General features: G+C 41.0%; 1 protein-coding gene across 2 annotated transcripts in view; it reads left to right on the top strand.

The window, feature by feature from the left end:
- The window catches only part of DPY19L3 (dpy-19 like C-mannosyltransferase 3), a 74788-nt gene extending 62266 nt beyond the window's left edge, over positions 1–12522 (top strand). For both annotated transcript variants that reach the window (XM_027516022.1, XM_027516023.1), the window contains 3 exons: positions 3944–4076; positions 6524–6682; positions 8395–12522. In XM_027516022.1, coding sequence (XP_027371823.1) covers positions 3944–4076; positions 6524–6682; positions 8395–8556 — 454 coding nt within the window. In that variant the 3' untranslated portion in view covers positions 8557–12522. The remainder of the gene's footprint in view (positions 1–3943; positions 4077–6523; positions 6683–8394) is intronic.
- Positions 12523–13158: the final 636 nt, after the last annotated feature.

The raw sequence follows: 13158 nt of genomic DNA, 5'->3' as shown, positions 1-13158 counted from the left end.
TCCTGAGACATTTCTTGGACACTGTGCAATTCAGATAGACTGTTTTGAGGTGTGACATTTTACCTACTTGGCTATAGGAGATTTTCTCTAGAAATAGTTTCTTTCCAGTGATGAAGCCTGCATGTGCAATATTTTCTCAATGGGCCTGAAAAAATGGACCAGACTTCCTTCACAATCAAAGCAGAAAGAATTACAGTATATTTTAAATATGATGTAGGTTAAGTTCAGACCTTAAATGCCAATAAGCCTCTTTTATATTTAATGAATCATTTTGTGGCATTTGCATAATTCTATAAATTTTTGACGTGTAGATAAAGCAAATGTTCACACGTTATATTATAATGCTCAGTTTACCCATTAGTTCAACAGTAATTAACTTGTTGAAGCTTAGAGCTTCAAAAATAAATGAGATTATTTGTTCAAAAATGCCATCAGGTCTTCCTAGAATGACATTTAAATTATATAATGTAAATCCATTTGACCTGTGAGTCCTTGTCATTATTTAGTGACATTTCTTACAGAATAAATTGTTTGCAGGTTGGGCAGCCTGCTATGGAGCTTGGCAGAGAGCTATAAAAACAAATTATTCTTTCATTTTATACATCATTTGTTCAAACATTGGTAAAAATTGCTTTGTTTTTCTATAATAGAGAAGTGTCATTCAATGGTTAAAAGCACATTAGCTATTTTAGACACAGACCACAGACTGTGTCAGCAGAAGTGTCCGTGAAGGAAGAATACCCATCGTTCCATCTGTCACGCTGCATATTTTAAGTCAAGACAAAGAACCCCTGCTCCCTTCGCCCACTGAGCTTACCACAGAAAACATAAAATACTGCAAACCTAGGTTTTTAAAGTTTAGAAAACGTGTGATTCTTTTTCATTTTGTTTCACTTTGCTTGTTTTACTTCTGCATTTGCTTTATGGGTAAAATTAAATATTTAAGGGAGCAGTTAAATGTCCCAGATTTACCACAGGGCTAGCACATAAAACCAAGTCAAACAACCCCGTGAATAAACAGCATCTTTAGTATGCTTGGAAGTCAGTCGTTTTCAAAGAAATTATTATATCTAAATCCATTTCATAGGCATTAGGGTGCTTGTATTTTGCTGAAAATGAAACCAAGAACCTTTAGTGAAAGACTCTTTAAGAATCCGGAGGATTGTAGCACCTGCAGTTGAGACGGATTACATTTCTTTTAAACTTTCTGACTCTTTTACTAATGAGGCCAAACATGAAAATCTTGTCACAGTTGAATGAGCCTCACCTCCTCTAAGCGGTCATGTGGCATGACCTGCTCTCCTGGTGAGGCTGCAGTTGCCTTGGGGACCGTAGCCAGCGGGGAGGCAGGGGCAGCAGGTGCTGTCAGAGGGGAGAGGCGTGTTTACCACTGTCCTGCCGCGTCTGAGGTGTTCCATTTCCAGCACAGCTGCAGGCCCACAAAAGGCAGGCGTCAGTATGTGGTGGACTAGTTACGGGTTTGTTTTGAAGTGTTTGCCAGTGGTGGGAGCTGAGTCTGTCAACCAGTAAGCTGCTTGAAGACAGGGTATCATATCAGCCCAGCACGTAGTAGGCTCTCAGTAATAACTTTTGGCTGAAGCAAGTAGAACCTTGTAAGTCCCCACCAAGCAGTTTAGGATTGTTGACGTTTTAAACCTTTGTGAACTATATAACTCATTGAAGTATTCTGATGATAGCCCAGGAAGGGGAAAGAAGCCTTGTTCGTTAGCCATGAATAGATAACAGGCCAGTCAGCCATCTTGGCCAACATTACAAACAGCTCTGTGCATCTCCCTGATGTTGAATCCTGTTGCATATTCAAAATGATGATACTCAGACAGCCTAAAGATTTGAGTGGATACTGTCAGCGCAGCTGCTGCATTTCAGTAAGACTATACAGACCAGGATGGTTCTGTCTCTGTGAGTTCTCACCTTGACCTCGTGCTTTGCCAAACACGGAGACCAGACACATCTTCTCCCCGCATTCTAAATCTCTTTGGTTCAGAGGACCCAAAGACATCTTCTTTGTATAAGGTATTGCAGTAGGATGTTTTGTTCCAGTTAAGAGTATTCAGAAGGAAAGAAGACAGATTTGGGAAAATGTTGACATTTTCTTTCATCTCATTTGTTCATATCTGTTCTCTTTAGCAATTATGATACTCTATAAATGAGAGCAGCATAGTATATATGGCACAGACTGAGCATTTAGTAAGTATTCATTGAATTAAGCTGAATTGTTAGAAAATCTTTCACTAAGGAACTCTGTGCAGCTTTACCCTTTTTCATTTAAGCCCTCCTATTTCCCTGATCATGTGGGACACATGTCAAGAATTTCTTATAAAGTGCTGGTTTGGGGCGGGGGACAGAGCAGACATGTATTTATGCCTGTGTTCTTGGATCTGGTTGTCAGAATGATGATATCCTGTGAAGCACAGCCAGGTTCATGTAAAAGTTTTTCTCTTGTAATCCATTCTGGCGTCCGACAGGAATGAGGGAGGGTACAGCCTATGTCATTCCCTGTGAGTGCTCACTGTAATTCTATCACTTTAAGAAAGGTTATTGGAATTCAAGTGAACTAGATGTCATTGTTAGAAAATATTGCACTTTTGTAAAGTATATTATTTGTCAGTGTTTTGGCTTGAGCTGTAGAATTCCTTGCTTGTAGACATCCTAAGGCCTTTGTTGAGTGGTGTTCATGCTGTAGTCTTAGCGTAAAAATGTAATAAGTTAGAATATCCTCATGGAATGTATGAATACAATGAGGCTCCTCTTAGAATGAACATTAGAGCAAGTTTCCTGCCCTGATGTCCAAAACATTGAGAATGGTATGCTCTGGCTTTTTCTGCAATAGTTTTAATGATTTCAGTTAGACTCCTTCTCAAAAAGACTATGTCCATTTTAACTCACCCTAGCAGCCACAGCTCCTTGTTTTTAACACAAGAAGGGTGAGTGTATCTCACACTATTCCAGTGGACCTTTACTGGAAATTCTGCATTAAGGAGAGTCCATAGAACAGCTGTTATGTTCTTCACAATAAAATGACACCTCATTGATTTGAAGGTAGCTCCCAGGTTTTGGAAGGGAATTGGATCAACGACTAAGATTAGTTTTTTCCAGGGGGAAAAGGAAAACATGCTTTCACGGTATCACAGCAATCAGGAAGTCTTCCCTTGGCCCTCCGTCAGCTGTCCCTCACACCCTATGGGGAAGCGGAGAGTCACAGCTTGGTGATAACTGGAAAGTGAGACCGTAATTTAGTATCAGAATGTCCTGTACTCCTTAAGATGCATGCAGTCTTTCATAATCAGGGCTAAAGGAGAGGAATACATAAAATACTTCTGCCTCGCACCAAAAATGTTGTATAGCTTCATACCGAGTAATAAGATATCTGCTGGTTCAGAATCTTCTTTCCGTGTTCTTTTGTTTTTAGCCATTATTTTTTTCTGAAAAGTAATTTATAGTAGTATCTGTGATCCTTTTTTTCTTGTTTTAACCAAAAACCCTTGGAATCAACTCATGGCCAGCTGCAGTTTCTAGCATTATAATTTGTTTTACTCTAGGCAGCCCATTTAATTAAGTTTAATACAAAAGGCACTGGCAGTCTTCTAAGGCCTCTTGTTAGAAGCTGTCCCTTGGGAACAGGAGCAGGAGAGGGTTGTGGGATTGAGCCTAGAAGACTCAGGAGGTACCCACATCCTAAGACAATTCATTGTAAGAGTAAACCCATCAAAACAGTAAATCAGAAACTTCCCAGTCATTGTCAAAATCAGATAGGAAAAATTTCATAGAACAGCTTGAGTGCAGATCAGAATCACAGCAGCCTCTTGTTTTTCCCAACTCATACATAGCCTTTCTTAACACAGCCGGGTCATCCTGAGTGTGTGGCATTGTCTTCATGGAAGTCTTAGCAGTGAGGTTAATTCAGACTCTTAAAATCTTTTAGCGCTAACACTCCAGGGAAGGCTGTGTTTGCTGGAAGCATGCAGCTGCTGGCGGGCGTGAAGCTGTGCACGGGACGGACCTTAACCAACCACCCACACTACGAAGACAACAGCCTCAGAGAGCGGACCAAAGCGGTGAGGGCCTCACCCTCCTCCTCGCAGGGCAGCTGTGGGCTGGCTTGTATTTGGTAAAGCCGGGGCTCCGGCTGCTTGTCTTGCGGGTCCTGAGGGGAAGGCACAACTGAAGTGCCTGGTAGGACTCACGTCTCCGGAGCCTAGACCTTGACCTGCCCCGTCCATTAAAGGCGTGCCGTTTAGGCCTTATGTTCCTCGCGGGTCAGAAGAGTACCCGAGGAGAAGTGCACCTGGAGATGTTTAGGGCAGAATGTTTGAGGATGGAGCCCTCGGAGCCTGGAACTGGAGCGAGGAGGGAAAGGGGGCAAGCCGTGCTGGTCACAGTGTTCATGGGCCATTTCTAGTGAGTGAGTGAGTGAGTGTGAGTGTGTGTGTGTATGTAGGGGGGCAGCACACAGTTAAGAAATTAAGAACACGCAAAAGAGAACATAGAGAAAAGTCTCCATCCCAACACTGTTTTTCAACTAGCAGTTCCTCTCCCAGGAGGCAAATAACATTACCAGCAATTTTATGTATGTACAAATGTATGTGTATGTATATACACATGTAAATTCATATTCTTTTCCCTCCTTTTTTTTTTTTTTTAAACGAACTAACCTACTACATCTTCCTTTTTTGGGCATATAATATATTTTGGAGATTGTTCCATATTGGTTTTTCAACAGCTTCCTTGCAATTTTTGAAGCTGCCTAATATTTTGTTACTTGGAAATAGCAAATTTTATTTAACCATTTAGGTTGTTTGCCTGTCTTCTGCAATTCCATGAACAGTGTTTCAAATAACATACTTGTATAGAATTCACTCTGCACAGGTACAAGTGTGCATCAGATTCTTGGAAGTGAAGTTGCTGGGTCACAGGGTATGGGCATTTTTATTGAGATAGAATTACTAAGTCTGTATGAATTACACCAACTTTACATTCCGGTCAGTGCTACAGAAGGCTGCCTGTCTTAGTCCTTACCAACAGGGGTTCCAGACTTTTCAGTGTTTCTTGTCAGTCACTTCATAATCTTGGTGGTGGCTGAAGGTCTGTTGAAAAGTCTTTTGGGGGGGGATGAGGTTTATTAATAACTAGCCTAAAAGCAAATGATTTTTACTAACTCCTCCATTTTAAAGAGAACAGTCTGATTTCAGCTAAAATGGGAATTTTCCCACTGGCCCAAATGTTCCAGATAGCCCCAGGTTAGCTCGAGGAAGAGGGGAAGGTGCCTGGCTCACCAAAATGCAGAGTTCAGCCAGGAGGTGGCCACCGCTTTGACTCGAGAGATGGGAGTGCTGTGTTTCATCCTCTCCAAGATCCAGTCTCTACCTCAGTGCTGTTTTATGCCCTAAAAATTGATGTCCTGAAGGTCCCAGTGCCCTCCTCAGTCATGACCTTCAAATTCCTGAAATGCCTTACTCTGAGGCTGGTGCTGGACTGTAGGTAGGATTAACGTAACAGTGTTAGCAGTACAGATACCCTGTACCATTTCAGCGTCCATCCAGACACGCTGACCGAGGTTGTCAGAACCCAGTCTCCTAAGTCAGAGACATATGAGAAATCAGTGGGCGGCACAGGAAGCAGCAGCTCTCTTCATTACCACGCCCTCCCCATGCACACCCCATCCACCTCCCCCCGCCCCCACCCCGCCAAGTCCTAGGAGACAGGACTTCAGTGAAGCTGGCGGTGGCTGGGAAGACACCTTCTACTGGTGCCCCTGAGCACTGCACGTTGCTCTCCCTCCAGGAAAGACGAGAGAGAAAGTGGAGGGTCTGCCGGTCAAGCCGAGTGCAGCAGAGCAGCAGTAGAGGATGGGTGCTCCCCTGCCCGGGTCCAGGGACCCTGTGAGGGTCCTGTTCCCCAACTGCCATCATCAGAGGCTGGGTCTCCTTACACGCATCTGCAGCTCCAAAGTCTCCTCCACTCCTTAGTCTGAAGGTCCCCTTTTCAAAGGGAGAGGTCGTGCCTTATTTACTAAATCACATTATTTACCTTGGAGAAGGGAATGGCAACCCACTCCAGTATTCTTGCCTGGAGAATTCCATGGACAGAGGAGCCTGGCGGGCTGCAGTCCACGGGGTCGCAAAGAGTCGGACAGGACTGAGCGACTTTCACTTCGCCTCATTCTTTACCTTGGTGAAGCAGTCTTAGAATCAAGATCTGCTAATGAATATATTCATAACTCAAGGTAATACATTCTCAATCCAGATCTCTTTGGTGTATAAATCCAAATATATTCAGCATGACTCAGTCTCCCCCTTGCCAACAATTTTCTTGTTTTGAAATGTTCCACACACCCCAGGACTATAGGTGAATGAGATGACCTGCATGGGAAGAGGTGAGGGAGCTAGGTGGCTGCAATTAGACTCGCCCCTGGGGGAAGTTACATCCGTAGATAGTCCTTGACTAGCTTCCCCAGCGGTTAACTGGTATTTTGCCCTATTCCACTTTTTATCTCCTTTTGAAGGTTTATCAGATATATGCAAAGAGGGCCCCAGAGGAAGTGCATGCCCTGCTGAGGTCGTTTGGCACTGACTACGTGATCCTGGAAGACAGCATCTGCTACGAGCGCAGGCACCGCCGGGGCTGCCGGCTGCGGGACCTGCTGGACGTCGCCAATGGACACGTAAGCATGCCAGCCAGCACACACAGGGCATCTCCCGGGGAGGAGAGGGTCCAGGGTGAGTCCTGAGGAACGTAACAGCCTTTAGACTGAGTGTCTGCAGAATTGCACGATAGATGAAGCATTCATCTGCTGTGTTCTGCAGAATTCCTACCTTGGCATGTTAGATACTTGCCACGGGAGCTGGACAGCAGGAGAGATAGGAGTGGGGCTCTAATCCCCAGCTTCACACCAAATAAAGCAACTTTGTCTTCACCTGGTTTGTGTCATGCTCTGCGTAGAATTTTTTTTTTTTTTTTACGATCTTGCTTCAGAAGTGAAAAAAGAAACCTCAGCCTTTTAAAACCGCTTCTCCAAACCATCATTTTGGCTCGTTCAAAATGACTGCAGTGCCCCATGCCCACATCGCTGCCACCCCTGTGCCCTCCCCCCACCCCGCCCCCACCCACGACAGAATCTCATTTCCTTCCCTGCTCTCCCATTGGGTGTCCCTTTCCATCCTCTAACACACTTCCACAGAGATGGCTTTCTACGGCCAAGCTTACGCTCCAGAGCAGGAAAACAAGCTACTTCTCTTTTCTCCCTTCTGAGGGAAAATATTTTTGGAGCTGTGCCAGATAGAGCAAACAGAAGATTTTCACCCTTTAGAAGTGGTGTTTGCTGTAATTATTGGGGCTGTATTAAAAGCTGATAGAGGCACATAGGACAGCAGAAGCCCCTCCCTTCTCAGTGGGGAAACCAAGGCAGGGCTGAAGGGACAGGAGAGAGCAGAAGCCGTCAAGATGATCAAAGGTCTGCAGTAGGAGGACGTGGCCCTTCCTCCCTCCACCTCACTGAGGACATAATCAATAAATTGGATTGCTGACACCAAAAAAATAAAAAATAAAATAAAAATAAAAGCTGATAGATATTTCTAGAATGGGGGGGGGGTGATAAATCTAGTCTAACTCTTAAAAAACTTCACTACAGAATTTGAGATTCTGAACACTTAACGATCTACTTTTAGCAGATTTCAAGTGTAGAGCACAGGATTAACACTCGTCGCCATGCTGTGCATTCAGGTCACCAGAACTTACTTATCTTATAAAGGCTGACCAACACAGATGTCCTGACCCACTGATTGTGGTCCTGATTTCCCCATGTTTATGTGTAACAAAGCATCAATTATATGCCTTAAATATATATAATTTGTCAGTTATGCTTCAATAAAGCCGAGGGAAGAAAAAGGAATATTTGATTTTTGCCCAAGGAAAATAACTGTCCATAACTATCTTGAATTCCGAGAAGGTACAGACCAAACACCTGCATTTAAATTTTGCTTCGTGGGTAACTTTTGTAACTTTTTCTAACAAGGCCATCTAATGAGTTGAAAAGCTTTCTCTGGTCATAGAAATTCTTCTCTTATATTTGATTTTTGTGAGAGGAACAGTGTAGTGTGTTCCTCAGGACAAGGAGATCCAAGTTCTAGTTCTAGCTTTACCATTAAAGGCAAGCGCTGTTGGACACAGAACTCTCCTCTTCAGCCCCGGGTCACACTTCCAAAGGGAAAAAGGATGAACCGGATGATCTCCAAGCCGCAGGTGACATTGACATCATTCAATTTAAGTTCACTAGCATATCATTCTTAAAGAAACTCAGTCCCTATTCCTACTTATGTTTGGCTTGTAAATACGATTTTTTTTCCCAAATTGTATCTGGTTTTGTTTTGGCTTTAGATGATGGACGGCCCAGGAGAGAACGATCCTGATTTGAAACTTGCAGGCCACCCTCGCTTCTGTGAAGAGATTAAAAAAAACCTGCCCAGCTACACAGCATACTTCACTAGAGTGTTCCAGAACAAAACATTCCACGTTTACAAGCTATCCAGAAACAAGTAACAGAGCTTTCTATTCAATCTCTATTTTTGATACGTGAAACTCCATCATAATGAAACTCAGATGATGTTTCATATGTAATTAGGTAGCCCGAACCTTAAAGCTGTGATATGATTAAGTCTACAAATGTTTACACAAGCATTACCATCTTTGAAAGTATCTTATACAAGCTTCAGTCTTTGTCCTGTTTCATGAATGTTCTTTAGCCTAAATGTTTCCACTTTCTAAAAGTGATCTAGAAGTTTGTTGTTGGGTAGAACAATTAAGTGTTCTATAGGAAGCCTGAACAGTTGCATGCGTGTGTGCATGCTGAGTCACTTCAGTTGTGTCTGACTCTTTGCAACCATATGGACTGTAGCCCACCAGGCTCTTCTGTCCATGGGATTCTCCAGGCAAGAATACTGAAGTGGGTTGCCATGCCTTCCTCCAGGGGATCTTACCAACCCAGTGATTAAACCTGCATCTCTTATGTCTCCTGCATTGGCAGGTGGGTTCTTTACCACTAGCGCCACCTAGGGAGCCCGGAACAGTTGCATATCCTGTTGTAAATCCAAAGCCTGTTCAGGATTTGAAATACTTCTAATTTTTAATTGACTTAAAACAGCTATAGTTGAATTGAATTGAGGAAATGCATAATTAAGTTATTTAATATTATTTCACCAGTGAAGACCAACTGGTGACTTTTTAAAAAGCTCTTTATTGTCCTGTTTCACCTAAAAATTTTATAATGTTTTCCATTTGTCATGCTTTTACTATTTAAAGAAAGATCATGTTAGGCCTTCGTATATATCTAAATTTTCGTTGTGCTGTGTCTGCAATGTAATGGGTAGCACTTCAGCAGTGTGTGTCTGTGTGCATGTGTGTACATGAGCACGTGCATGCGTCTTTTAATGCTGGACACAGAAAAGGGTTACAAATTCCATACTGTAAGTCCTTAAAGCAGCAGCAATGTTACGTAGCTGAGTCAAATTTGTCACTGTTTAGTGTTATTATTTTAAAACCTGTTGATACTATTTAACCTATCCTGTAAGTAAGAAAATTTTTCTTTATTTCTTACTCATTCAAATTTACTGGGTTTGCAAGATTTTGTAAACTCTTTGTTTTTAGCCTTTGTATTTTTTACAGCCTAGAACCTTGCAAAGTCTTACTATTTTTTAAATGTTGTATCTTAACTAACTTACAACTATGATATTTTTGGCAGAAAGCATTTTCATACTAGGTTTGATTTGTGGTCTCCAATCTTACTGCAAGGGCCCTTGATAGGTTGTTCTTTTTCTTACTCAAAGGTAACCAAGTGCCTCTAAGTCATGCTTACTTGTAAACAACAATGAAGAGGATCATGTGTACCTTGTACCTGCTCAAAGTTTTTGATAATTGCTTTTATAATTAATTTCTAATGATAGGGACATGTAAAGAAGTTGCTGATAAAAGCATATTGTGTTTTCAACTAAATCAAGATGGCTAATGAGATTAACTTTCATCTCTCATGTTGGAAATGATTTAAATGTTTCTCCTCACAATCGTATTAAAGTAAATCGCTGTAGGCATGAAGATGGATGGATCATATGTCCAAATGATTTTTTATTCACCTACTACTTATTAAGCAATATTCAGAAAGAAATTTTACACTGTCATGTTGGACTCAAGGACACTTGGCTTTTATCACAACTTATTTAAATAAAAAATTGCCAGTAGCTGGGTTATTAAATTATGCAACTGAAACTCCTGAATTATGTCTTATATCCCTTAATAGGGTTGGAGACCACGGCAGTTTAGGATAATACAATAATGAAACATTTTAATCAGTACTAAAACTTTGATTCTGTAATGATGCATGCCTATTGTAGCTGACAGCATGGGTCAGTCCGTTCTTCAGTGAGTGCCTTACTCTAGTTGAAACCAAGCACATGTAAGGTACAGTATGTTAGACTATCTAGTTACGTTTTTAAAACCCCCTATTACCTTCTCAGAAATATTTTGATTTATTTTAAATATTTCTATATGTATTATTATAATCTACACATTTGGGTATTTGGAGTTTCAGTATACTAGACACACGTACTTAAATTTTTATGCTTATCATCACTGCGTTGATGGCACACAGTAATCTTTTTTTCGTGGTTTAGGTGCCATCTGTTGCCAAAACACTTAGTGTTCAGTCTTTAGTGAAAAATATAAAGTGCCAAGAAATCTTGCAAGACAGAATCCATACATACACTCTTTCCAAAACACTGTGACCATGTATAGTAGACGTTTTTATTTCCTGATGACCAAATCTCTCAGTGAATCATGTTAAATATTTTAGTGCTCCTCAGTTTTCTCTTTTATGACCCTCTCCTTGGAGTACACAGGAGGAAAGAGAGGAATGCGGCAGACTCCTGGCTCTCTGCCGAGCCAGAGCAAGTGACCTGTAGCCCAGGGTCCCTTCCACACGGATCTCCGTGGCTGTGCTAATATTTGATAATGACCTCAAATTACGGCTGTATTTTATGCATAGAAATACCACTAGATTTTGCTTCAGAGTTAGCATTCAAAAGAAACTCTAAGTACAGTAAGTGCTCTTATTATCCTTTACGTACACAACTCACCAGATCCCTTCATGGTTTCCAACGTCATGTAAGCTGACTGCCACCCAGCGCCACGGGGGGCTGCTCCCCGCTGCTCTGTTCTCACAGGCCTCAGCTCCCTCCTTGGAGTTCTCTGCTTGTCTGTGCATGCTCTACTTCCTGTTGTAAATACACGATTGAACATAAATCCAGGACATTTCGATCTAAAACAAAAGGATTATTTCTGTGAAAGTTAGCTAGAATGCTTTGATCATATTTGATAAACGTTACCACTAGTAAAAACTGCTTTTAAATTAATTGTGTTTGGGAAAATTATAAAATATTGGGAGTACTTAAAATTCAAGAAAATTTATGAGCTTAGATTGCTTCACAGATTTATTTATTTTAGTCCTCATTTCACCTTTAAAAAAATCTAGACTGATCAGAAGATATTAAAATGTACCCAAAGCATGTTATTGGTATGATTTATTCAAGAATAAAACCACAGTCATTGGCTGCTACTGCTAAGTCACTTCAGTCGTGTCCAACTCTGTGTGACCCCATAGACATCAGCCCACCAGGCTCCCCCGTCCCTGGGATTCTCACAGTCATTGGGCCCTTATGCAAAGGAAACGTCTCAGCTTTACATCAAAAGATGAGCAAATGAATATACAAATTATACATGTGAAGTTACGATTCCCTGCTTTGACCTACTTATCTTCATTAAATGACTAGCTGCTGATGCTGATCACAGTGACTGATCTACTACAGTTGAAAGGTTCCGGTCACTTTATTATAGACTTAAAAGTAGGAATTCATTTCAGATATATTAGCCAGGACCACAGTTAGGTGTTATCTGCGTCATTTGTTGTCCACTTAAAGGTGATTTTCTTGACCTCACCGAGATCAACTAGACAAATATGTTTATGTGAGTGTGCGTGTCTTTGTATGTGTTTGGTTGAGGCTGGTGATTTCAAGGGCATATGTAGATACTGCAGACCAATGTTTCATCTGGCCTGCATCTTTAAAACTAACTAAAAATGTTTATTCTTATTCCACATGAACCTTGTAACAATTTTAGCTCATCTTTGGCCAAAACTTAACCTAAAGTAACACAGAAATATTCCATTTTTAAATTTTCGTTTAAACCTTGGAATTAATAGGAAGACAAAATGTTCTCAGATTATATAACTTGGCCAGTATGCTCCTAAGTGCGTTATATACAACAACCTTTTGGCATAAAAGAGAGTGCTTGTTTGTTCATGGGAAAAAGCTTTGAAAATGAGAGAGAGGCTTACTTTCTTGTGGCAATTCATTTTCTGTACTTAATATCCTATGGGTAAAATCTTACAAAGAGCTTTTATAATTTGTTGAACTGTATGAAGATTATGTACTGAATAAAGCTCTTTTAAGTTACACAAAATGAGTGTCTCTCAGTTCTTTGAAGGTCAAAAAACAAGGAACTGGCTTACTGAAGTGTATTAAATATGTGCTAAATAGAGTATCATCACATAAGATGGATGTGGCAAGGTCTTAATTGTGCTTGCTAATGTTGAAGGGGTTCATTTTTTCACAAAATTTGGTTTGCTAGCTGCTTATTTGCTTCACTTGAACCTCAAGGTTATAGTTAAGGTTTCTAAAGAGAAGGCTGCTATCAGCAGAATTTATCTTCAGAGAGATAAATGCTATTGTTTTGACCTTTGGAATTGTTTCTACTTCTTGATCAAATTCTCAGTCTTTAGTACCTCAGGAAAATGCCAGTGGTTCACATTTTTGCTAAGTGTATAGATAAGAAATGTGCCTGACTATCGTTCAAAGCAGATATTGAAATTCCAAGCAAAAATGGTCAGGGAGACAGGTATACTTCCTAACAGAGGAAAATGGTGGTGGGATCTCAGATATTTCATACTGACTCTATACATAGACAGTTTCAGTATACTTACAATTAAGTCCATGTTGCTAGAACGGTCTAGCAAATTAAGAATTGCGAACAGTACAGATAAGCGAGAGATTCAGGATGTGAATGAACATGTAGCGGTCTGACAAGTGACACTAGGCA

The sequence above is a fragment of the Bos indicus x Bos taurus genome, chromosome 18 (assembly GCF_003369695.1).
Source record: "Bos indicus x Bos taurus breed Angus x Brahman F1 hybrid chromosome 18, Bos_hybrid_MaternalHap_v2.0, whole genome shotgun sequence".
NCBI classification, from domain to species: domain Eukaryota; kingdom Metazoa; phylum Chordata; class Mammalia; order Artiodactyla; family Bovidae; genus Bos; species Bos indicus x Bos taurus.
Note: the sequence above shows the minus strand (reverse complement) of the source record. Positions and strands in the feature narration are given on the sequence as shown.